We start from the raw sequence: 27,615 nt of genomic DNA on the forward strand, positions 1-27,615 counted from the left end.
ACCCCCTTACTTCATACTTGCCTACCTGACCCTCTCCATGAGGGAGAAAATGCTCTGTTCCTGGACTTTCCTGGTAATGTATGATTGCCATAGCAGGCGATCAGATCCAAACTGCGCATGCGTATGCACCACACTGCACCGGAGCATTGTATGGTTGCAACGGGCATCGACGCCCTGCGATGGGATGGTGCGAAGGATCTATTCGCATGGGCGTTCGCAAGGATTTTGACAGGAAGAGGCTGTTTGTGCATGGCAACTGACTGTTTTCAGGGAGTGTCCGGAAAAACGCAGGCGGGCTCAAGCATTTTCAGGGAGGGTGTCTGATGTCAGCTCCAGTCCCGATCAGCAGGATTCAATTGCACAGGATAGGTCTACATCCTTATCCTTATTTAAAGGAAAGGTAAGTATACATGAATTGCTACTTACCAAAGCTATATACCGCATCAAAGTGATGTGATGTATAGTGATAAGTAACAATTATATTAATAACGGAAATGGACAGGACGTGCACTACAAGCTCCAGAGTGGCAAAGGTTTGCTGCCAGTGGCGTAACTAGGGGTCCGCAGCAACTGCGAGCGCTTGGAGGCGCCACTGATTTGTCACTGGGGTAGCATATTTGGCACTGGGGGGGGGCATATTTGGCACGGGGGGAGCATATCAGGCACTGGGGGAGCATATTTGGCCCTGGGGGGTATATGTGTACCTGGCACTGGGGGGGAGGGCATATTTGGCACTGGGGGTATATGTGTACCTGGCACTGGGGAGGCATATTTGGCACTGGAGGCATATGTGTACCTGGCACTGTGGGGGAATATCTGACACTGGGGGCATATGTGGCACTGGGATCACAGCCCTAGCAACAAGCATTACCCCCTGGTTACAAGCACAACACCCAGCTCATGAAATCCCTGGCAACAAGCATTACCCCCTAGCAACGAGCATGACACCCACTGCATGAAACCCCTGGCAACGAATATTACCCCCTGGCAACAAGCTTGAAACCAAGCACATGATACCTCTGGCAAAAAGCATAACACCTACCGCATGAAAACCCTGGCAATGAGCATGACACCCTGAGCATGAAACCCCTGGTACCGTGCATGGAACCAAGAGCATGAAACCCCTGGCAACGAGCAGGTAATTTAAAAGTAATTAGAAGCCTTACTGTAGGACTTAATGTGTAACGGGCATTGCGGTGTGTGGCATAATGTATCACGGACATTGCGGTGTGTTTCATAATGTGTCACAGGCATTACGGTGTGTGGCATACTATATCACTGGCATTGTGGTATAATGTCTCAGGGGCATTGCAGTGTGTGGCATAATGTATAATAGGCATTGCGGTGTCTGGCATAAGGTATAACGGGCATTGCGGTATGTGTCACAGGCATTACGGTGTGTGGTATACTATATCACGGGCATTGTGGTATGTGGTATAATGTTTCAGGGTCATTGCAGTGTGTGGCATAATGTATCACGGGCATTGCGATACCTGTCATAATGTGTCACAGGCATTACGGTGTGTGGCATAATGTGTCGGGGCATTATGGTGTGTGGCATATTGTGTCATGGGCATTATTTGTGTGCATAATGTCTAAGGGCCATTGCAGTATGTGGCATAATGTATACTGGGCATTACTATAAGGAGGAAAAATTACAAATAATGTAAGGGGCATGAATCAGGATAATTTTTTTTTCCTGTGGTGGCCAACTTCTAGGCGTGCAGGTTGCAAAACTGCGGTATAAGGTAGTCTTTTCCTGCAGTGCCATGCCCCTTTATGCAAAGCCACACCCATTTCAGCAAGGCCACGCCCTTTCTTTGCGGTGCGCAGATTCATTGCTTTACTGGTGCGAATTATCACAATCACAAGTCTATACCTCTTCTAACCTTAGCAACATTCTTACTTGTTCTCACTTTCCTCAACTCTTTTCTTCTGTCACTGTCGTGTTGCCCTATTACCGTAATTAACCGGTAATGACAGACTTCGTTCCTTTCCATCCCTCGTTTTCGTGCGCCCTCTGGTGGACAACAGCGTTCAAGCGGTACGATCTCCTGAAATCGTCCTACCCACTGTAAAAATAAATAGAGAAAAACTTCCCGAGCATGCGCAGTTCGTGGCTGGTGACGAGTTTATCAAATACAAATCCTGCGACAGCGCCAGCTACGCATGCGCCTGAGAGTCATAATGCTAGCATACTATGGGCCTTTTAAAGTGTTGCGAGGAGGGCGCTTTGGGGGCATGCGCAGTGCAACGCTTTGAGTCCCAGGAAGTATTGGCAGAAACCGCCGAGCACTGATGCTGCGGCTGCTTTTCAAACTTCAGGCTCCTACACCTTTTAAGTACAGTGCTGATCCTCCTGCAACATGAGTGTACGTTTCTGATAAGCAATGGTCTTATAGCTGGTTGGGAGTATGCATGCCGTTTCATATTGTTCATTAATTGGTGTACGTTTATTTAGGTACCTGCACAAAACTACATTTATACTTCTCTTGATCAGCTAAAAGAAGGCATGGTAGCTAATGTGTATGGAGTTGTGGCATTCTTCAAACCTCCGTATCGCAGTAAAGGAACTGGTATGTATTATTCATATGCAATATATTAGCTCGTAATGCGCAATACTTTGATGGTTTAGTGGATTTCTGAAAATGTAATGATTGACAGAGCATATCTAACCAGTGGCTTCTGCAGTGATATTTATTTTCATTGGAAGAAAGAACTTATAGGGTATGTGTATGTATGTATGTATGTATGTATATACAACCAGTCAGTCGACACTCCAATTCCTTCAGAGAAAACACATTGAAAAAGCCGGTGTCCTCCAATAGAAGAAGGGAGAATTCCTTCCCCAAACACACACCATCCGTTTAGGCGGCACTCACGGTGGAGAAACAGGACAAGAGTCCTGTTTCTCTGCCGTGCGTGCCGCCTAAACGGATGGTGTGTGTGTGTGTATGTATGTGTGTATGTATGTGTGTGTGTGTGTATATATGTATATATGTATATATATATATATATATATATATATATATATATATATATATATATATATATAAATACATACACACACACACACACTTTTTCAATGTGTTTTCTCTGAAGGAATTGGAGTGCCGTCTGACTGGTTTATATACGTGTGTGTATATATATATATATATATATATATATATATATATATATATATATATATATATATATATATATATATATATATATATATATATATATATATATATATATTTCTCTGACGTCCTAGTGGATGCTGGGAACTCCGTAAGGACCATGGGGATTAGCGGCTCCGCAGGAGACTGGGCACAAAAGTAAAAGCTTTAGGACTACCTGGTGTGCACTGGCTCCTCCCCCCATGACCCTCCTCCAAGCCTCAGTTAGATTTTTGTGCCCGGCCGAGAAGGGTGCACACTAGGGGCTCTCCTGAGCTTCTTAGTGAAAAGTTTAGTTTTAGGTTTTTTATTTTCAGTGAGACCTGCTGGCAACAGGCTCACTGCATCGAGGGACTAAGGGGAGAAGAAGCGAACTCACCTGCGTGCAGAGTGGATTGGGCTTCTTAGGCTACTGGACACCATTAGCTCCAGAGGGACCGAACACAGGCCCAGCCTCGGAGCTCGGTCCCGGAGCCGCGCCGCCGGCCCCCTTACAGAGCCAGAAGCAAGAAAAGGTCCGGAAAAATCGGCGGCAGAAGACATCAGTCTTCAACAAGGTAGCGCACAGCACTGCAGCTGTGCGCCATTGTTACTCAGGCACACTTCACACTCCGGTCACTGAGGGTGCAGGGCGCTAGGGGGGGGCGCCCTGAGCAGCAATGTAAAACACCTTGGCTGGCATAAATACACCACATATAACCCCCAGGGCTATATGGGTGTATTTTAACCCCTGCCAGATTCCACTGAAAAACGGGAGAAAAGGCCGCCGAGAAGGGGGCGGAGCCTATCTCCTCAGCACACTGGCGCCATTTTCTCTCACAGCTCCGTTGGAGGGAAGCTCCCTGGCTCTCCCCTGCAGTTACTACACTACAGAAAGGGGTTAAAAAAGAGAGGGGGGCACTAATTAGGCGCAGTATAACAATACAGCAGCTATAAGGGGAAAAACACTTATATAAGGTTATCCCTATATATATATATATATATATATAGCGCTCTGGTGTGTGCTGGCATACTCTCCCTCTGTCTCCCCAAAGGGCTAGTGGGGTCCTGTCCTCTATCAGAGCATTCCCTGTGTGTGTGCTGTGTGTCGGTACGTTGTGTCGACATGTATGAGGAGAAAAATGAGGTGGAGGCGGAGCAATTGCCTGTAACAGAGATGTCACCCCCTAGGGAGTCGACACCTGAGTGGATGAGCTTATGGAAGGAATTATGTGACAGTGTCAGCTCTTTACAAAAGATTGATGACATGAGACAGCCGGCGACTCAGCCTGTGCCTGTCCAGGTGTCTCAAAAGCCATCTGGGGCTCTAAAACGCCCGTTACCGCAGATGGCAGATACAGACGCCGACACGGATACTGACTCCAGTGTCGACGATTAAGAGACGAATGTGACTTCCAGTAGGGCCACACGTTACATGATTGAGGTTATGGAAAATGTTTTTACACATTTCTGATAATACCAGTACCACTAAAAAGGGTATTATGTTGGGTGAGAAAAAACTGCCTGTAGTTTTTCCTGCATCTGAGGAATTAAATGAAGTGTGTGATGATGCGTGGGTTTCCCCCGATAAAAACTGTTAATTCCTAAAAAGTTATTAGCATCATACCCCTTCCCGCCAGAGGATAGGGCACGTTGGGAAACACCCCTTAGGGTGAATGAAGCGCTCACACGCTTGTCTAAACAGGTGGCACTACCGTCCCCGGATACGGCCGCCCTTAAGGAACCTGCTGACAGAAAGCAGTAAAATGTATATACACTCACACGGGTGTGATACTGCGACCAGCAATCGCCTCAGCCTGGATGTGCAGTGCTGGGGTGGCTTGGTCGGATTCCCTGACTGACAATATTGATACCCTAGATAGGGACAGTATATTTCTCTATCGTCCTAGTGGATGCTGGGGTTCCTGAAAGGACCATGGGGAATAGCGGCTCCGCAGGAGACAGGGCACAAAAAGTAAAGCTTTAGGATCAGGTGGTGTGCACTGGCTCCTCCCCCTATGACCCTCCTCCAAGCCTCAGTTAGATTTTTGTGCCCGGCCGAGAAGGGTGCAATCTAGGTGGCTCTCCTAAAGAGCTGCTTAGAAAAGTTTAGCTTAGGTTTTTTATTTTACAGTGAGTCCTGCTGGCAACAGGATCACTGCAACGAGGGACTTAGGGGAGAAGAAGTGAACTCACCTGCGTGCAGGATGGATTGGCTTCTTGGCTACTGGACATTAGCTCCAGAGGGACGATCACAGGTACAGCCTGGATGGTCACCGGAGCCTCGCCGCCGGCCCCCTTGCAGATGCTGAAACGAGAAGAGGTCCAGAATCGGCGGCAGAAGACTCCTCAGTCTTCTTAAGGTAGCGCACAGCACTGCAGCTGTGCGCCATTTTCCTCTCAGCACACTTCACACGGCAGTCACTGAGGGTGCAGGGCGCTGGGAGGGGGGCGCCCTGGGAGGCAAATGAAAACCTTTTTTGGCTAAAAATACCTCACATATAGCCTCCGGGGGCTATATGGAGATATTTAACCCCTGCCAGAATCCGTTAAGAGCGGGAGACGAGGCCGCCGAAAAAGGGGCGGGGCCTATCTCCTCAGCACACAGCGCCATTTTCCCTCACAGAAAGGCTGGAGGGAAGGCTCCCAGGCTCTCCCCTGCACTGCACTACAGAAACAGGGTTAAAACATAGAGGGGGGGCACTAATTTGGCGTTAGAAATATATAAAAAAGATGCTATAAGGGAAAACACTTATATAAGGTTGTCCCTATATAATTATAGCGTTTTTGGTGTGTGCTGGCAAACTCTCCCTCTGTCTCTCCAAAGGGCTAGTAGGTCCTGTCCTCTATCAGAGCATTCCCTGTGTGTGTGCTGTGTGTCGGTACGTGTGTGTCGACATGTATGAGGACGATGTTGGTGAGGAGGCGGAGCAATTGCCTGTAATGGTGATGTCACTCTCTAGGGAGTCGACACCGGAATGGATGGCTTATTTAGGGAATTACGTGATAATGTCAACACGCGCCAAGGTCGGTTGACGACATGAGACGGCCGACAAACAATTAGTACCGGTCCAGACGTCTCAAAAACACCGTCAGGGGTTTTAAAACGCCCGTTTACTTTAGTCGGTCGACACAGACACAGACAGGGACACTGAATCCAGTGTCGACGGTGAATAAACAAACGTATTCCTTATTAGGGCCACACGTTAAGGGCAATGAAGGAGGTGTTACATATTTCTGATACTACAAGTACCACAAAAGAGGGTATTATGTGGGATGTGAAAAAACTACCGTAGTTTTTCCTGAATCAGATAAATTAAATGAAGTGTGTGAAGTTAGGGCGCGTTGGGAAACACCCCTTAGGGTGGATAAGGCGCTCACACGCTTATCAGAACAAGTGGCGGTACCGTCTATAGATAGGGCCGTCCTCAAGGAGCCAGCTGACAGGAGGCTGGAAAAATATCATAAAAAGTATATACACACATACTGGTGTTATACTGCGACCAGCGATCGCCTCAGCCTGGATGTGCAGAGCTGGGGTGGCTTGGTCGGATTCCCTGACTAAAAATATTGATACCCTTGACAGGGACTGTATTTTATTGACTATAGAGCATTTAAAGGATGTATTTCTATATATGCGAGATGCACAGAGGGATATTTGCACTCTGGCATCAAGAGTAAGTGCGATGTCCATATCTGCCAGAAGATGTTTATGGACACGACAGTGGTCAGGTGATGCAGATTCCAAACGGCACAAAGGTGTATTGCCGTATAAAGGAAGAGGAGTTATTTGGGGTCGGTCCATCGGACCTGGTGGCCACGGCAACTGCTGGAAAATCCACCGTTTTTACCCTAAGTCACATCTCTGCAGAAAAAGACACCGTCTTTTCAGCTTCAGTCCTTTCGTCCCTATAAGAGTCATATCTGCCCAGGGATAGAGGAAAGGGAAGAAGACTGCAGCAGGCAGCCCATTCCCAGGAACAGAAGCGTTCCACCGCTTCTGACAAGCTCTCAGCATGACGCTGAGACCGTACAGGACCCCTGGATCCTACAAGTAGTATCCCAGGGGTACAGTTTGGAATGTCGAGACGTTTCCCCTGCGCAGGCTCCTGAAGTCTGCTTTACCAAGGTCTCCCTCCGACAAGGAGGCAGTATGGGAAAAAATTCACGAGCTGTATTCCCAGCAGGTGATAATTAAATTACCCCTCCTACAACAAGAAAAGGGGTATTATTCCACACTATATTGTGGTACTGAAGCCAGAAGGCTAGGTGAGACCTATTCTAAATCTAAAAAAATTTGAACACTTACAAAGGTTCAAATCAAGATGGAGTCACTCAGAGCAGTGATAACGAACCGGGAAGAAGGGGACTATCTGGTGTCCCGAGACATCAGGGATGCTTACCTCCATGTCCCAAATTTGCCCTTATCACTAAGGGTACCTCAGGTTCGTGGTACAGAACTGTCACTATCAGTTTCAGACGCTGCCGTTTGGATTGTCTACGGCACCCCGGGTCTTTACCAAGGTAATGGCCGAAATGATGGTTCTTCTTCGAAGAAAAGGCGTCTTAATTATCCCTTACTTGGACGATCTCCTGATAAGGGCAAAGTCCAGGGAACAGTTGGAGGTCGGAGTAGCACTATCTCGGATACTGTTACAACAGCAGGGGTGGATTCTAAATATTCCAAAATCGCAGCTGATCCCGACAACAAGTCTCCTGTGCTTAGGGATGATTCTGGACACAGTGCAGAAAAAGGTGTTTCTCCCGGAAGAGAAAGCCAGGGAGTTATCCGAGCTAGTCAGGAACCTCCTAAAATCAGTGCATCATTGCACAAGGGCCATGGTAAAAAAATGGTGACTTCCTTCGAAGCAATTCCAGTCGGCAGATTTCATGCAAGAACTTTTCAGTGGGATCTGCTGGACAAATGGTCCGGATCGCATCTTCAGATGCATCAGCGGATAACCCTATATCCAAGGACAAGGGTGTCTCTCCTGTGGTGGTTACAGAGTGCTCATCTTCTAGAGGGCCGCAGATTCGGCATTCAGTTTTGGATGTTGGTGACCACGGAGGCCAGCCCGAGAGGCTGGGGAGCAGTCACACAAGGAAAAAATTTCCAGGGAGTGTGATCAAGTCTGGAGATTTTTCTCCACATAAATATAGCTAAGGGTAAATTTATAATGCTCTAAGCTTAGCAAGACCTCTGCTTCAAGGTCAGCCGGTATTGATCCAGTGGGATAAAACATCACGGCAGTCGCCCACGTAAATAGACAGGGCGGCACAAGAAGCAGGAGGGCAGTGGCAAAAACTGCAAGGACTTTTCGCTGGGCGGAAAATCATGTGATAGCACTGTCAGCAGTGTTTCATTCCGGGAATGGAAACTGGGAAGCAGACTTCCTCAGTAGGCACGACCTCCACCCGGCAGAGTGGGAACTTCATGGGGAAGTTTTCCACATAATTGTAAACCGTTGGGAATTACCAAAGGTGGACATGATGGCGTCCCGTCTGAACAAAAAACGGGACAGGTATTGCGCCAGGTTAAGAGACCCTCAGGCAATAGCTGTGGACGTTCTGGTAACACCGTGGGTGTACCAGTCGGTGTATGTGTTCCATCCTCTGCTTTTCATACCTAAGGTACTGAGAATTATAAGACGTAGAGGAGTAAGAACTATACTCATGGCTCCGGATTGGCCAAGAAGGACTTGGTACCCGGAACTTCCAAGAGATGCTCACAGAGGACTTATGGCCTCTGCCGCTAAGAAGGGACTTGTTTCAGCAAGTACCATGTCTGTTCCAAGACTTACCGCAGCTGCGTTTGACGGCATGGCGGTGGAACGCCGGATCCTAAGGGAAAAGGCATTCAGGAAGAGGTCATTCCTACCCTGGTCAAAGCCAGAAAGGAGGTGACCGCACAACATTATCACCACATGTGGCGAAAATATGTTGCGTGGTGTGAGGCCAGGAAGGCCCCACGAAGAAATTTCAACTCGGTCGATTCCTGCATTTCTTGCAAACAGGAGTGTCTATGGGCCTCAAATTGGGGTCCATTAAGGTTCAAATTTCGGCCCTGTCGATTTTTCTTCCAGAAAGAATTGGCTTCAGTTCCTGAAGTCCAGAAGTTTGTCAAGGGAGTATTGCATATACAACCCCCTTTTGTGCCTCCAGTGGCACTGTGGGATCTCAACGTAGTTCTGGGATTCCTCAAAACACATTGGTTTAAAACCAGTCAAATCTGTGGATTTGAAGCATCTCACATGAAAAGTGAACATGCTCTTGGACCTGGCCTGGACCAGGCGACTGTCAAATTGGTGGTTTTTTTCTCAAAAAAGCCCATATCTGTTTGTCCATTCGGACAGGGCAGAGCTGCGGACTCGTCCCCAGTTCTCTCCCTAAGGTGGTGTCAGTGTTTCACCTGAACCAGCTTATTGTGGTGTCTTGCGCCTACTAGGGACTTGGAGGACTCCAAGTTGCTAGATGTGGTCAGGGCCCTGAAAATATAGGTTCCAGGACGGCTGGAGTCAGGAAAACTGACTTGCTGTTATCCTGTATGCACCCAACAAACTGGGTGCTCTTGCTTTTAAGCAGACTTTTGCTAGTTGGATGTGTAATACAATTCAGCTTGCACATTCTGTGGCAGGCCTGCCACAGCCAAAATATGTAAATGCCCATTCCACAAGGAAGGTGGGCTCATCTTGGGCGGCTGCCCGAGGGGTCTCGGCTTTACAACTTTGCCGAGCGGCTATTTAGTCAGGGGCAAACACGTTTGTAAAATCCTACAAATTTGATACCCTGGCTAAGGAGGACCTGGAGTTCTCTCATTCGGTGCTGCAGAGTCATCCGCACTCTCCCGCCCGTTTGGGAGCTTTGGTATAATCCCCATGGTCCTTTCAGGAACCCCAGCATCCACTAGGACGATAGAGAAAATAAGAATTTACTTACCGATAATTCTATTTCTCGGAGTCCGTAGTGGATGCTGGGCGCCCATCCCAAGTGCGGATTATCTGCATTACTTGTACATAGTTACAAAAATCGGGTTATTATTGTTGTGAGCCATCCTTTCAGAGGCTCCGCTGTTATCATACTGTTAACTGGGTTCAGATCACAGGTTGTACAGTGTGATTGGTGTGGCTGGTATGAGTCTTACCCGGGATTCATAAATCCTTCCTTATTGTGTACGCTCGTCCGGGCACAGTACCTAACTGAGGCTTGGAGGAGGGTCATAGGGGGAGGAGCCAGTGCACACCACCTGATCCTAAAGCTTTACTTTTTGTGCCCTGTCTCCTGCGGAGCCGCTATTCCCCATGGTCCTTTCAGGAACCCCAGCATCCACTACGGACTCCGAGAAATAGAATTATCGGTAAGTAAATTCTTATTTACTAACTATAGAGCATTTAAAAGATGCATTTCTATATATGCGTGATGCACAGAGGGATATTTGCCGACTGGCATCAAGAGTAAGTGCGCTGTCCATTTCTGCCAGAAGAGGGTTATGGACAAGACAGTGGTCAGGTGATGCTGATTCCAAAAGGCATATGGAAGTATCGCCTTATAAAAGGGAGGAGTTATTTGGGGTAGGTCTGACAGACCTGGTGGCCACGGCAACGGCTGGAAAATCCACATTTTTACCCCAGGTAGCTTCTCAACCTAAGAAGACGCCGTATTATCAGGCGCAGTCCTTTCGGCCCCATAAGGGCAAGCGGGCAAAAGGCTCCTCATTTCTGCCCCGTGGCAGAGGGAGAGGAAAAAGGCTGCAGCAAACGGCCAGTTCCCAGGAACAAAAGCCCTCTCCCGCCTCCGCAAAGTCCTCAGCATGACGCTGGGGCTTTACAAGCGGTCTCAGGCACGGTGGGGACCCGTCTCAAGAAATTCGAGACGTCTCCCCCTCGCTGTTTCATAAAGTCTGCTTTACCGACGTCTCCCTCAGACAGGGAGACAGTATTGCAAGCCATTCACAGGCTGTATTCCCAGCAGGTGATAATCAAGGTACCCCTCCTGCAACAGGGAAAGGGGTACTATTCCACACTATTTGTGGTACCGAAGCCGGACAGCTCGGTGAGACCAATTTTAAATCTAAAATCCTTGAACACTTACATACAAAGGTTCAAATTCAAGATGGAGTCACTCAGAGCAGTGATTGCAAACCTGGAAGAAGGGGACTATATGGTCTCTCTGGACATCAAAGATGCTTACCTACATGTCCCAATTTACCCTTCTCCAAGGGTACCTCAGGTTTGTGGTACAGAACTGTCACTATCAGTTTCAGACGCTGCCGTTTGGATTGTCCACGGCACCCCGGGCCTTTACCAAGGTAATGGCTGAAATGATGATACTCCTTCGAAAGAAGGGAGGTTTAGTTATCCCTTACTTGGACGATCTCCTGATAAGGGCAAGATCCAGGGAACAGTTGGAAGTCGGGGTAGCACTATCTCAGATTGTGCTGCGGCAGAACGGTTGGATTCTCAATATTCCAAAATCGCAGCTGATCCCGTCGACACGCCTTCTATTCCTAGGGATGATCCTGGACACAGTCCAGAAAAAGGTGTTTTCTCCCGGAGGAGAAAGCCAGGGAGTTATCCGAACTAGTCAGAAACCTCCTAAAACCAGGCCAAGTGTCAGTGCATCAGTGCACAAGAGTCCTGGGAAAAATGGTGGCTTCCTACGAAGCAATTCCATTCGGCAGATTCCACGCAAGAACTTTCCAGTGGGACCTGCTGGACAAATGGTCCGGATCGCATCTTCAGATGCATCAGCGGATAACCCTGTCACCAAAGACAAGGGTGTCTCTCCTGTGGTGGTTGCAGAGTGCTCATCTTCTAGAGGGCCGCAGATTCGGCATTCAGGACTGGGTCCTGGTGACCACGGATGCCAGCCTGCGAGGCTGGGGAGCAGTCACACAGGGAAGAAATTTCCAGGGCTTGTGGTCAAGCCTGGAGACTTCACTTCACATAAATATCTTGGAGTTAAGGGCCATTTACAATGCCCTAAGCCAAGCTAGACCTCTGCTTCAAGGTCAGCCGGTGCTGATCCAGTCGGACAACATCACGGCAGTCGCCCACGTAAACAGACAGGGCGGCACAAGAAGCAGGAAGGCAATGGCAGAAGCTGCAAGGATTTTTCGCTGGGCGGAAAATCATGTGATAACACTGTCAGCAGTGTTCATTCCGGGAGTGGACAACTGGGAAGCAGACTTCCTCAGCAGGCACGACCTCCACCCGGGAGAGTGGGGACTTCACCCAGAAGCCTTCCACATGATTGTAAACCATTGGGAAAAACCAAAGGTGGACATGATGGCGTCCCGCCTAAACAAAAAATTGGACAGGTATTGCGCCAGGTCAAGGGACCCTCAGGCAATAGCTGTGGACGCTCTGGTAACACCGTGGGTGTACCAGTCAGTGTATGTGTTCCCTCCTCTTCCTCTCATACCAAAAGTACTGAGCATTATAAGACGGAGGGGAGTAAGAACTATACTCGTGGCTCCGGATTGGCCAAGAAGGACTTGGTACCCGGAACTTCAAGAGATGCTCACGGAGGACCCGTGGCCTCTACCTCTAAGAAGGGACCTGCTCCAGCAAGGACCCTGTCTATTCCAAGACTTACCGCAGCTGCGCTTGACGGCAGGGCGGTTGAACGCCGGATCCTGAAGGAAAAAGGCATTCCGGATGAAGTCATCCCTACCCTGGTCAAGCCAGGAAGGATGTAACCGCAAAGCATTATCACCGCATTTGGCGAAAATATGTTGCGTGGTGCGAGGCCAGTAAGGCCCCGATGGAGGAATTTCAACTAGGTCGATTCCTGAATTTCCTGTAAACAGGACTGTCTATGGGCCTAAAATTGGGGTCCATTAAGGTTCAAATTTCGGCCCTGTCAATTTTCTTCCAGAAAGAACTAGCTTCACTACCTGAAGTTCAGACGTCTGTAAAAGGGGTACTGCATATACAGCCTCCTTTTGTGCCTCCAGTGGCACCTTGGGATCTCAATGTAGTTTTGGGGTTCCTAAAGTCACTTTGGTTTGAACCACTTGAATCTGTGGAGTTAAAATATCTCACATGGAAAGTGGTCATGTTGTTGGCCCTGGCCTCGGCCAGGCACGTGTCAGAATTGGCGGGCTTTATCCTGTAAAAGCCCTTATCTGATCTTCCATTCAGACAGGGCGGAATTGAGGACTCGTCCTCATTTTCTCCCTAAGGTGGTTTCAGTGTTTCATCTGAACCAACCTATTGTGGTACCTGCGGCTACTAGTGACTTGGAGGACTCCAAGTTGTTGGACGTAGTCAGGGCCTTGCAAATATATGTTTCCAGGATGGCTGGAGTCAGGAAATCTGACTCGCTGTTTATCCTGTATGCACCCAACAAGCTGGGTGCTCCTGCTTCTAAGCAGACTATTGCTCGTTGGATTTGTAGTACAATTCAGCTTGCACATTCTGTGGCAGGCCTGCCACAGCCAAAATCTGTAAAAGCCCATTCCACAAGGAAGGTGGGCTCATCTTGGGCGGCTGCCCGAGGGGTCTCGGCGTTACAACTTTGCCGAGCAGCTACTTGGTCAGGGGCAAACACGTTTGCTAAATTCTACAAATTTGATACCCTGGCTGAGGAGGACCTTGAGTTCTCTCATTCGGTGCTGCAGAGTCATCCGCACTCTCCCGCCCGTTTGGGAGCTTTGGTATAATCCCCATGGTCCTTACGGAGTTCCCAGCATCCACTAGGACGTCAGAGAAAATAAGAATTTACTTACCGATAATTCTATTTCTCGTAGTCCGTAGTGGATGCTGGGCGCCCATCCCAAGTGCGGATTGTCTGCAATACTTGTACATAGTTTTTGTTACAAAAATTGGGTTATTATTGTTGTGAGCCATCTTTTCAGAGGCTCCTCTGTTATCATGCTGTTAACTGGGTTCAGATCACAGGTTGTACGGTGTGATTGGTGTGGCTGGTATGAGTCTTACCCGGGATTCAAAATCCTTCCTTATTGTGTACGCTCGTCCGGGCACAGTATCCTAACTGAGGCTTGGAGGAGGGTCATGGGGGGAGGAGCCAGTGCACACCAGGTAGTCCTAAAGCTTTTACTTTTGTGCCCAGTCTCCTGCGGAGCCGCTAATCCCCATGGTCCTTACGGAGTTCCCAGCATCCACTACGGACTACGAGAAATAGAATTAACGGTATGTAAATTCTTATTATATATATATATATATATATATATATATATATATATATATATATATATATATATATATTGTGACCGTAATCACACTATTTATTGTATGATTTTATGTAAATGTTTCTATAAGAGTTGCAAAGCACATACATTTTCACAATTATAGTGAAATGCAAATGATTCTGGTAACCAGCATTCCACAGTTACAAAGGGGTGTAGTATGGTATGCCGGTGACCGGGCTCCCGGCGGCCAGCATACCAGTGCCGAAATCCTGACCGCCGGCATACGGACAGCTGGGCGAGCGCAAATGAGCCCCTTGCGGGCCTGTTGCGCTTGCCACGGTAACGTGCCACGCTATTCTCCCTCCAGGGAGGTCGTGGACCCCCATGAGGGAGAAAAGGTGCCGGTATGCTTGGTGTCGGGATTTCGGCGCCGGGATCCCGACAGCCAGCAAACTGAAGACCACCCTTACAAAGCTAAGAGTTGCAAGTTCCCTCATGGCACAAGTAACTTTGGCTATAGGCCACACTTATAGTACATAGCTCTGGACCTGCAGATTTTTGTTTGCAGACCCACAGGGCTGTGTACACAAATCTGTGAGTACAGGGTGATCTTCAGTATGCCGAATGTCGGGATCCCGGCGCACAGTATACCGGCGCCGGAATCCCAACACCCGGCATACCGACAGATATTCTCCCTCGTGGGGGTCCACGACCCCCCTGGAGGGAGAATAAATAGCGTAGCGCGCCACCGTGCCCACAAGGGGCTCCTTTGCGCTGACCACGATGTCGGTATGCCGGCGGTCGGGCTCCCGGCGCCGGTATGCTGGTCGCCGGGAGCCCGGCCGCCGGCATACCATACTATACACCCTAAAGAGGACATATAGAGAGAGAAAAGGAGAGGATCAAGAACAGAACTTTGGGGGACACCCAACAGTTAGTGGAAGTGGGGGTAGCATCATGAGAGCAGACAGAGAAAGAACGATCAGAGAGGTAGGAGGAGAGCCAGGAGAGGGCAGTAGCACGCAGACCAAGAGAGTGAAGGATTTGCGGAAGGAGAGGGTGGTCCACAGTGTCAAAAGCAGCAGAGAGGTCAAAAAGAATAAGCATAGAGTAGTGGCCCTTAGATTTGGCTGCATGGAGGTCATTGCAGACTTTTGTGAGGGCAGTTTCAGTGGAGTGGAGAGAATGGAAACCAGACTGGAATGGGTCAAGCAGTGAGTGGGAGGAAAGAAAGGCAGTGAGGCGGTTATAGACAATACGTTCAAGGAGTTTGGAAGCAAAAGGGAGGAGAGAGATGGGTCGGTGCTTGGAGAGGGTGTTTGGATCAAGGGTAGGTTTTTTTTAAGAATGGGTGAGACAAGAGCATGCTTCTTTTTTTTTTTTTAATATATTTATTGAGATTTTTCGTACTTATAGATGGACAAGAAGAATTATACAAAGTTAAAAGTAGAAATTTTAAATTTGCATGGAAACACATAATAAAAGATACATAGAAAATCATCTCAGAGCAAATCAACCTTATACGGAGACACTTTAGTATAAAGAAAGCCTTTTGCATATATCGAACCATAATGCAACTGATAAAACTGGAAACTTGACACAGCATCAAATAAAACTTATTTCCTCAGGAAATTTGATCTGAATCACAATATGACAAAAAGGGTGATATAACCTCTGAAATCGAGAGAGTATCTCTCGTAAAAGGACGGTCATCCAATTAAGGAGACCGCACATAACAGTATAAAACAAAGCATTTCCACACATTACTTATAGGTAAAGATTAAGAAGACAGAAAAACATGGAATAAAAGGTATTGTGAAAGGGAAACACAAAAGGGAGGAGGAGGAAAGGAAGGGAAGGGATGAAAAAAGTGTTAAGGCCAGCCTATAACACTTATTATAACCATCTAAAATGCCAGATAGAGGTGAAAAGAAAAATGTATACAAAATATAGTAAGGCTATTTATATACCTGCATATTATTCATAGGAAGACAAATTACAGTCTAGAGTTTTCAAGATATGTCGTTTATTAGAGGGGTCTAAATTTTCAAGGAAAGGGCTCCATTTTAGGCAGAATTTTCGTGTGCAAAAAGAAGGTGAAGTCAGTATCGTTTTTCTATCATAGTACAGCAGTTGCAATAATTTTTGCTGTACTTCTACAATGGATGGAGCTGAGCGTTTAACCCATCTAATCCGTATGCATTTTTGCCAAGTGTGAGCATGATACTAAGAAGAGGGAAACTTACCGGATTAAGCTGCCAGTTTTTAAAATTTAGAGTAAGACAGGCTAATTGATCCGGGAATACATTCGAGGAAAACAAACGGTTAACACAAGCAAGAAGTTTACACCAAAAACGTCTAATTTTTCTACATTCCCATACGCAGTGTATAAATGTTGCTGAGAACTTTCCACATTTAAGGCATTCACCTGATTCAGAGGGCACCATATGACAACGTTGTGATGGTGAAATGTATGCTCTATGGATAAATCTTAAATGAACGTCTTGAAAATATGCTGACGATAAAAATTTTAGAGACCTCTCACAAGGTTTCGTAATATCAGCAATACTTGACAAAGTAGGTATATCATTTTTCCATTTTAAGAATACATTTTCCCATTGTACAGTAGGTAAGCAAGAGAGCAGAATAGAATAGATGTATTTCACTTTATATGGATGCATTTGGGAAGATTGATGGAGAGTGTCAATAGCATTAGAAGCAGGGGTTGTGCTATGAGGAGCTCCTAGATGATCTTTGGATACATAAGAAAGTACAAAGTGACGCACCTGGAAGTACATATACATGTGGCGTGTAGATAGGCCAAATTTTTGACATAAATCTGAAAAGTAGTAGAAGACCCCTCCAGGATCGAAAACTTTATGAAAAGGAATCGAGACCTTTCTCTTTCCAGAGAGAGTATGTGGTGTTATGCAGCGAGGGGGGGAACGCAGGGTTGCCCCATAACGGAATATATTGGGAGAAACAGGAATCACGTTGACATTGTTTATTAATTGCAATCCATGTGGCAAATGTGTCCTTGAATAAAATATGTCCCTTTATTTGAGAAGGAACCTGAGTTGGGTGCAAGTGTATTAAGGCACTAGGGGAGTATGGGTAAATATCGCCATTTCTAAGTCGGAATCAATATATTGTGACGTGCGTAATAGCCAGTTAATGATATATGGAAAATGGACCTCCAAAGAGTGTGCCTGAATGTCAGGAGATGCAAAACCACAGTCCGCTTTAGGGGATTTTAGTTTTTGCCTGGCAATACGTGGTCTTTTTCCTTGCCAAATAAATCTCGAAAAGAGTGCCTCAATTTTATGTATATCAGAATGTGTCAATGATATAGGGAGCATTTGTATAAAATAAAATATTTTGGGGAAAATTTATACTCTTAATCACCTCAAGTCTGCCTAAAAGCGACAAAGGTAAATCTTTCCAAGAGTCTAATTTTAAGACTAAGTTAGCTATAGTAGGGGAGTAATTAATTTTATAGAGATTCGTAAGATCAGAGCAAACATTAATGCCTAGATATTTGAAATGGGACTGCGTCACTTTAAAAGCTGGAATGTTAGGAGGCGAGAGTATGGAAGGTGATAAATTACCCAACAGTAAAATTTCCGACTTAGTAACCTTGATTTTGTAGCCCGCCATTTCTCCAAATGAATAAATCAGTTGGAGCGATGACGGCAACGTTTGCTCTGGGTTAGCTAGAAACAAGAGTGTCATCAGCAAACAGGGCAATTTTTAAAACCTGCGATCCAATATTAATCCCATGGATGATAGGTGAGTTACGGATAGCTACTGCTGAAGGTTCAATCGATAGATCAAAAAGGAGAGGGGAAAGGGGCAACCTTGTCTCGTCCCTCTTTGTAATACAAAGGGAGAAGAAAGAAAGCCATTACAGGAAACAGAAGAAGGAGAGGAGTATAAAGTACGAATAATTGACACAAAAGAGTCTGGAAAACCGAATTTCTGCACAGTTTTAAATAAATAGGGCCATAGTAAAAGTTCAAAGGCCTTTTCCGCATCTATAGACAAAATGAGAGCAGGGGGAGATCCGAAGAGGTGGTCGAGTTTGCATGCTGAATAACTGAGAGGACCTGTCTGAGTTTCACAACCAAATGCCTGCCTGATATGAATCCCGTTTGGTCTTTATGAATAAGAAGCGGTAGAATTTGTTTTAGTCTCTGTGCTAGAATAGAGGTAAAAATTTTAAAGTCTACATTTAGTAATGAGATCGGCCTGTAAGAGCCCGGTAAGGAAAGGTCTCTGCCCGCCTTAGGCAGGACTTTAATCACAGCGTCTGTAAATCTATCAGGAAGAATCCCCTCGGTCATAATTTGGTTAAAAACAGCCTGCAAAGTCGAACACACTTTTGGAGACATCAGTTTGTAAAATTCAGTCGTATATCCATCTGGTGATAGGAATAGTATATATAATATTAAAACATAACCTTTAATTTAAACCTTGAGTAAAAAGACTTTTGGTCAAAAAATTGGGACTCGTGTGTAGTATTATCTGTTTGTGTAAATATTATTTAACCTTTTTAGCAAATGAGGTATAAGATAATTAAGAAGGTGAAGATATCAGAGGGATGGTGAAGGATACCAAATGGTTTCTTAGGATCCAGGGTATCCAAAAGATCACTGTGCATGCCTGACTTTGAGGATATCTGGGTTAGAACAATATAGGCTTTGTCAGAATAGAGCTCAAGAGGAATGTGGGAAGGATGGAGCAAGAAATGCAATGAGGCTTCCCTTAGTGAGAAGGGGGGCTGGGGGGTTTGCATGTTTTGTATTACAGGTTGAGTATCCCATATCCATATATTCCGAAATACGGAATATTCCGAAATACGGACTTTTTTGAGTGAGAGTGAGAGAGTGAAATCTTTGTTTTTTGATGGCTCAGTTTACACAAACTTTGTTTAATACACAAAGTTATTAATAATATTGTATTAAATGACCTTCAGGCTGTGTATACAAGGTGTATATGAAACAAATTAATTGTGTGTATGTACACACACTTTGTTTAATGCACAAAGTTATAAAAAATATTGGCAAAAATTACCTTCAGGCTGTGTGTGTAAGGTGTATATGAAACATAAATGCATTCTGTGCTTAGATTTAGGTCCCATCACCATGATATCTCATTATGGTATCTAATTATTCCAAAATACGTAAAAATCCGTTATCCAAAATACCTCTGGTCCCAAGCATTTTGGATAAGGGATACTCAACCTGTATCAGCAGCAATTGAGTGTAAATTATTATTTTCCAATGTTATGTCAGTCCTCAAGAGGATGAAATAAGGTTTAATGTATCTTTTGTGAGCCAGCCCTGAGCTCTAAACCTATATCTTTTCTCATTCATTAATTGGTTTCTGTTTCTATGGAGCAGGTAACAGTACACATTTTTGTGTTCTAAAAAATTTTTTGTGAGCCAGTCTTGAGCTCTTTATCTACCCTGTGGGTCTCCCCTAGTAAGCAAGCTACCCTGCATCTGAAGAGCATATTTCAGCCATCTAATCTTATATATACCTTTTCAGTGATCACACCTATATAGTAATAATTTTTGTCAGTATATCTTCAACAAGATCACACAGCGAGTCTTTGACATTTTTTGGGGGTATTCTCTATGATTATTTATTATTATTAGATCTCCCATTTGGAGACATACACAATCAACACCTCCCTTCTGTATTGATTCCCCCCCCCCCTCCCCTTCTTTTTTCTGTCCAAAATTTTTTCTTTACACACACTCCTTTCTGGAAATACCATTTCGGACCATTTCAGTCTTGATCTATGCAAAGTACAGTAAGCAGAGTGTGACCTCTCCTTCTCCTTTATGAAAGGCCCACGGCCATACTATGAATACGCCCGATCTTGTCCGATCTCAGAAGCTAAGCAGGTATGGCCTGATCAGTATTAGAAAGGGGAACCTCCTGAGAATACCAGGTGCAGTGTGCCATTTTAAAGGAAAAAACTTGCCCTCATCCCACTAACCTCTCTTATCTGGAAAAAACATTTCAGACCATCATGGTACCGTTTTATTAGAGTACAGAAAAAAGAAGTGTTTCTTCCTTCTTTTTCCCCCCATCATCGGCCCACTGCCATACTACCCTGAATACGCCCGATCCTGTCCGATCTCGGAAGCTAAGCAGGCATGGCCTGGTCAGTACTAGGACGGGAAACCTCCTGAGAATACCAGGTGCAGTGGGCCTCTGTTCCAAACCCCCCAGCCCCCCTTCTCACTAAGGGAAGCCTCATTGCATTTCTTGCTCCATCCTTCCCACATTCCTCTTGAGCTCTATTCTGACAAAGCCTATATTGTTCTAACCCAGATATCCTCAAAGTCAGGCATGCACAGTGATCTTTTGGATACCCTGGATCCTAAGAAACCATTTGGTATCCTTCACCATCCCTCTGATATCTTCACCCACTTAATTATCTTATACCTCATTTGCTAAAAAGGTTAAATAAGATTTACACAAACAGATAATACTACACACGAGTCCCAATTTTTTGACCAAAAGTCTTTTTATTCAAGGTTTAATTAAAGGTTATGTTTTAATATTATATATACTATTCCTATCATAACAAATGAGTGCTCCCAAACAAGGGTTTTTTGTCTTTTTCTCTTGCTTTTTCCAATTGTAGTATAACCTACAAAATTCCTGGGAGCACCGCCAATCATTAGCAGTTTAAGATTTACTTGATAACTGTATGCATATTGGTATTTTCATTGTAATTTAATGTGGTACTCTAAGAAAATTGCTTGACTAGTGCGGTTCCACACACAACACTTTTCCGTATATCCATCTGGTCCTGTGGCTTTTACAGGGCTTAAGTCGTTTTATAGTCCCTTAAATTTCAGCTATCGTAATGGGAGATGTTAAAGACGATATTAAGTCAACAGGCACTTGGGGTAAAGGTAGATTATCCCAGAATTTTGGGGAGTAGATATCATGAAAAAATAAAGTATCTCCCGAGTCAGGTGGCGAATATAAAGAGACATAATAATCACGCATAATATCTGCAATTTGAATATTAGAAGAGGAAAGGGATCCATCTGGAGTTTGTAGGGGGTGGACAACCATCGGTTTCCTAGATCCCAGCAATAATGAAGTAAGAAGCTTACTCGTTTTGTTCCCAAAACGGTAAAACTTATAACTTACATTAAAATGATACCTATCCCCTGCCAATTGCAAAAGATCATTAAAGGTAGTTTTAGCCATTAGATAAGCAGTTTTGTTTTCAGTATTAGGATTTAATTTAAAAGCCTGATAGGCAGCGGACAGTGTGTTTTGTTTTTTCCAAGTATGCCTGATTAATATACTGCTTAACATGAGAGTTATAAAAGATCGTTTCACCCCTCAAAACCGTCTTAGCAGTTTGCCAAAAAAGGGAAGGGTTATCCGTCTCATGTGTAAAGTTATTCAATCGAAAACTCTCCCATACGTCATCACATTTACATTTAAAACCATCTGATTTCGCTAAATGTGAAGGGAATTTCCATGAAGGAGGAGAAGTTTTTTTCCAGTGAATAAGTCAATTCAACCCATACCATCCCGTGATCCGAGATAGAAATCGGTACAATGGTGGCTTGATGAATATTGGGAAAGAGCAGGGAAGCAACCAGGATATAATCGATACGGGACCAGGTGTTATGAGCCATGGAAAGGCAGGTAAACTCTTTTTCGATTGGATTCAGTGCTCGCCATGCATCTATGAGATTAAGTCTCTTTGCTAACCAAGGAATACCCAGTTTAGTGAGGGGCCTAGACCGACTGTTATTGTGTGATTTATCTAAATATAAAGAGGAGATCAGATTAAGATCGCCACAGAGAATTAATGAGGGAAGGTCACAATTATATAGTTTAGTCATAAGTGAGGTGAAAAAGGTTTTTTTATAAGTGTTAGGTGCGTATACGTTACATATGTGATAATGTTTACTACCCATCTTAAAACGTATAAGTACATATCTGCCTTCTGGGTCAGCATCCACCAACAGAACTTCAATGGAAAGAGATCGTCTCGCTAAAACAGCTACACCGCAGGATTTTGAATTAAAGGATGCTGCTCTGAATGACCAATTCAGCATTTGCAACTTCTTGGTTTCATGTAGAACCAGGTGCGTCTCCTGTAAACATGCAATATCAGTGCAGTTTTTGTTCAAATAAGATAAATTTTTGCGTTTCTTAGCTGGTGTGTTAATACCACCTACATTAAAAGTACATATTCTAATAGGAGCCATACCAAGGAAAAGAAAAATACAACATCTGGCAAAATAAAAGTATGGTGTTATATCGCATCCCTATGAGAGTAATGAGTGGGAGGGGAAAAACATAAGGAAAGAAGACCGAGACAAGGGAATACAGACAAAGATAGACTGAAAAAGAGAAAATTAGACAGCAGAAAAAGGAGTAATTGTTATGCACACCAGTGCCAGCAGGAATGTACTGGTGTCTGAACGGAGAGGGATGCAAAACAAATGAACTCACAGACAGACTGGAGAATATGACATTACATACACAGAAGCTGATAGGGTAACAAAATAAACACAAAGTGAACAGAGAAGCCCAAAGGCTAAGAAACTGGGTGTCTCCCTAGTATTAGGAATGCTCAGATGGAAAGAAGCGAGATGTAGTGATTTAATACGTAGAGAACCCGAAATGCTGTTGCTAAGGGCAACAGCAAAACCCTAAAGGGTTACCAACGGGTGTGGCAGTAAACTCCTTGGTCAGAGATGGAATAATAGACACAAGGAGAGTCTCCACAATCCTAGTCCTCACTTGCAGTGCACTGGTTCAGCTTACTGCCACCAAACTGACACCTGAACACCTTGCACAGTGAGAGAGGATTTTGGCAGGCAAGTCTGAGAATACAGCCGCAAACTTGCTAGGTTCACAGAGTAGCAAAAGAACCCCAGCAGGTTAAACGACTGACTCCAGTCTTACTGCTAGGTCTGGATTGGCAGAGTGTAATACCAAATCCCAAGGCCTATTTGCAGTAAGCAACAAACAAATACAAAGTTTACACAGTACTAGCTAGCTTTCAGGAACTGACTAACCAACAAAGATTCAGCAGCATCTGCCTAACCTGAGAAGAGGGTTTATATAGCAGGTGCTGTCCACGCCCCACTCAGACCTCACAGACTGTGAGCACAAAAACCAGCACCGGATCCCCTGCCGTGCACAGAGCCTGTAACCACTGCACAGCAAAAGACCCGAACCGGAGTATCAGCTACGCTCCGGTTACTCCGCTAGCACTTGTCTCCCGGTTGCCATGACGACGTGGCAGCACAGAGCAGGAGACTCTAACAGTACCCCCCCTCTGACGAGGGGTCAAAGAACCCCTACCACCGGGTTTATCGGGGAACTGCGAGAAGAAAGAGCGTAACAGTCTGGGGGCATGAAGATCACAACTGTGCACCCACGACCGCTCCTCCGGGCCATACCCCTTCCAGTGCACCAAAAATGACAGCCGACCCCGAACTATCTTGGAGTCAAGAATCCTTTCAACAACAAACTCCCTCTGGCCACGTATCAGAAGAGGGGAAGGTCTTCCACTGGAAGAAGGATTACTAATCGCCCGTTTTAAAAGGGAACAATGAAATGTTTTATTGATACCCAAAGAACGGGGTAGATCTAACTGAAATGCCACCGGATTGATAACCCTAGTGATCTTATAAGGACCGATGAACAGGGGGCCTAACTTATGAGATGGCTGTCTCAACTTCAAATTCTTGGTAGACAACCAGACGAAGTCTCCTAATTTGAAGCTGCAGGGTCTTTTCCGCTTATCAAAAACCCTTTTGGTCACTAATGACACAGACACAAGGGCTTTCTTCACTTTCCTCCAAATACCTCTAAGGACCGAAACCACAGAGGAACCACCAGGCGTGGAGTCCAGGGGGTCAAAAGAATTGGTCTTAGGATGATGCCCATACACACAAAGGAAGGGAGAGATCCCTGTAGCAGAGTGAGCCGCGTTGTTATAGGCAAACTCCGCCATGGACAGATGAGCAACCCAGTCAGTCTGACACTTGGAGACATAACACCTGAGGAACTGCTCCAAGGACTGGTTCACCCTTTCAGTCTGCCCATTAGACTGCGGATGGTAGCCTGACGACAAGCTGACAGAAATCTGGAGATCGGAACAAAATGCCCTCCAGAATTTGGCCACAAACTGGGATCCGCGGTCAGAGACCACATCAAGTGGCAACCCGTGGAGGCGCACAACATGTAGCATAAATAATTCAGACAGGTGTCTGGCCGATGGCAGCCCAACCAATGGAACGAAGTGCGCCATCTTCGAAAACCTGTCAACGACAACCCAGATGGCTGTCATCCCCGAGGATTTGGGCAAGTCCACCACAAAATCCATTGAAATGTGGGTCCATGGCTTAGATGGAATAGAGCGTGGATGTAATGGGCCAACAGGAACCCCTCTAGGAGTCTTATTTCGGGCACAGATGTCACATGCCCGAACCCACTGATCCACATCCCTAGCCACCGAGGGCCACCACACCGCCCTAGATAGCAACTCCCGAGTTCTGGCAATACCCGGGTGACCTGCCGACTTCTTGGCATGGAATTCCAGGAACACTCGCTGTCTTAACCTAGGAGGCACAAACAAAAGACCTACCGGAAGGTCTGGAGGAGCCTGCTCCTGTGCTCTAAGGACTAATGACAAGAGGTCCTGGGTAATGCCCACTTTAATACATGATGGGGACACAATGGGCAATGGTTCCTCGGTGGTCTCCTGGATTGGAGCAAATCTCCGCGAGAGCGCATCAGCCTTGATGTTTTTTGACCCAGGGCGATATGTTATCAAAAAATTAAAGCGAGCAAAAAACAAAGCCCATCGTGCCTGCCTGGCATTGAGGCGCTTCGCTGACTCTAAATACGCCAAATTCTTATGGTCGGTGAGAATTGAGACCACAAACTTAGCCCCCTCAAGCCAGTGTCTCCACTCCTCGAGTGCATCCTTAATAGCCAACAATTCCCGGTTACCCACGTCATAATTCATCTCGGCAGGCGAAAATTTACGGGAAAAGTAAGCACAGGGATGAAGGCGATTATCAGACACTCCCATCTGAGAGAGCACTGCCCCAATACCCATCTCAGAGGCATCCACCTCCACCACAAAAGGACGCTCTGGATCTGGGTGTCGCAGCACCTTGGCCGAGACAAATGCCCTTTTGAGACGGGCAAAAGCCGCTTTGGCCTCACAAGACCAGTGAGCAACATCCGCCCCTTTCTTAGTGAGTGCCACCAAGGGCGCCACTATAGACGAAAATCCAGCGATAAATCGTCTATAAAAATTCGCAAAGCCCAGAAAACGCTGAAGCGCCTTCAAACTAGTGGGCTGCACCCAATCCAGGACTGCCTGTACCTTGGAACCCTCCATTTGGAATCCTTCTGGGGAGATAATATATTCTAGAAATGCGATTTGCTGAACTTCAAATTCGCACTTCTCCAGCTTCGCCCCAAGCCGGTGGTCTCTGAGTTTCTGGAGGACTAAGCGTACGTGCTTCCGATGTTCCTCCAGGGAATGGGAGAAGATTAGGATGTCATCTAAGTATACAACTAAGAATCTATCCAAATATTCCCTGAGCACATCGTTCATGAAGTCCTGGAAGACTGCCGGGGCATTAGAGAGCCCAAAAGGCATCACCAAATATTCATAATGCCCTGAGTGGGTATTAAAGGCAGTCTTCCATTCATCCCCCTCTCTTATTCGGATTAGATTGACCTACGCGGTGCGTACAATCTTAGAAAAAATGGTGGCAGTACGAAGCTGGTCAAACAAGACCGAAATGAGAGGCAGTGGGTATAAGTTTTTAATCGTGATACGGTTCAATTCCCTGAAGTCGATGCAGGGTCGCAACGAACCGTCCTTTGTACCCACGAAGAAGAACCCCGACCCAACTGGAGACTGTGAAGGTCTGATAAATCCCTTAGCCAAGTTCTCCTGAATGTACTCTGCCATAGCCTGAGTCTCAGGACGTGACAGGGAGTACAACCTGCTCTTGGGAAGCTTAGCATTCGGCAACAAATCAATGGCACAGTCATAGGGGCGATGGGGAGGTAGTACCTCTGCAACTCTTTTGGAGAACACGTCCGCAAAATCTGCATAACATCCTGGCAATCCTGGCAAACTTAGCTGCGAAAGCCTGACTGGAAGGCTCAAGCAACTCCTGAAACAATCAGTACCCCAACTAAGAATCTCCCCAGAGACCCAGTCAAATTGAGGATTGTGGGCCCTTAACCAGGGTAACCCCAACACCAATGGGGCAAAAGTACAGACAGTCACATAAAAGGACAATTTTTCAGAGTATGTGGCTCCAATAAACAAAGAAATCTGGCTAGTGCAAGAGGTAATTTTACCCTGGGATAATGGTTCCCCGTTTAACCCACAAATCTCAATTTCCGATGCCAAGGGTACTAAGGGAACAGAGTGTTTCAGGGCGAATTGGCGGTCCATAAAAACCCCGTCGGCCCCACTGTCCACAAAGGCCTCAGTCTTGACAGTTTGACCGAGGATCTTCAAGGTCACCGGAATGATAAAAGTCTTCTTGGGAAATTCTGACTTCTGGCCTGACAGGATATTTCCCATCACCCTCAGGCCCTGAAGTTTTCCGGCTTTTCTGGGCATGATACTACCACATGACCTTTATTCCCACAGTACAAACATAACCCCTGCTGTCTCCTCCGCGTCTTCTCACGCGAGGAGAGGCGGGTAGCCCCAATCTGCATAGGCTCCTCGGAAAATTCCTCAGAGTCTGAGGTTCCCTTGGGAAAGAAGGAAACCTCGGTCTCCCTTTCAAGCCTGCGCTCTCTCAGCCGTCTATCCACCCGAATGGATAACCGCATGAGCTGATCCAAGCTATCAGGCAAGGGATATTGTACCAGTTGGTCTTTTAACTGGTTAGAAAGACCTCTTCGGTACTGGTGTCTCAGGGCTGGGTCATTCCACTGGGTATCATGGGCCAACCTCCGAAACTCCGTACAATAAACCTCAACTGGCTTTCGCCCTTGCTTAAGGATCGAAATCTGAGCCTTGGCTGAGGCCGTCTTGTCAGGGTCATCATACAACATGCCCAGTGCCGTAAAAAAAGCATCAACACTTTTAAGCGACGGACAGTCAGGCTGCAACCCATATGCCCAGACCTGTGGGTCTCCTTGTAGCAAGGAAATCACTATGCCCACCCGCTGAATCTCTGACCTAGAAGACTGAGGCCTAAGCTGGAAATATAGCTTGCAGCTCTCCTTGAAACAAAAGAACTGCGAGCGTCTCCAGAAAAACGATCCAGG

The 27,615-nt window shown here is 45.9% G+C and overlaps 1 protein-coding gene and 1 pseudogene across 2 annotated transcripts in view; both read left to right on the forward strand.

Moving 5' to 3' along the window:
- Positions 1 to 2,178: 2,178 nt before the first annotated feature.
- Positions 2,179 to 27,615, forward strand: part of POT1 (protection of telomeres 1) — a 318,561-nt gene continuing 293,124 nt past the window's right edge. For both annotated transcript variants that reach the window (XM_063927165.1, XM_063927166.1), the window contains exons 1-2: positions 2,179 to 2,372; positions 2,462 to 2,576. In XM_063927165.1, coding sequence (XP_063783235.1) covers positions 2,367 to 2,372; positions 2,462 to 2,576 — 121 coding nt within the window. In that variant the 5' untranslated portion in view covers positions 2,179 to 2,366. The remainder of the gene's footprint in view (positions 2,373 to 2,461; positions 2,577 to 27,615) is intronic.
- LOC134937039 (5S ribosomal RNA) lies at positions 20,399 to 20,516 on the forward strand (annotated as a pseudogene).

Source organism: Pseudophryne corroboree, chromosome 6, assembly GCF_028390025.1.
Source record: "Pseudophryne corroboree isolate aPseCor3 chromosome 6, aPseCor3.hap2, whole genome shotgun sequence".
Lineage (NCBI taxonomy): Eukaryota > Metazoa > Chordata > Amphibia > Anura > Myobatrachidae > Pseudophryne > Pseudophryne corroboree.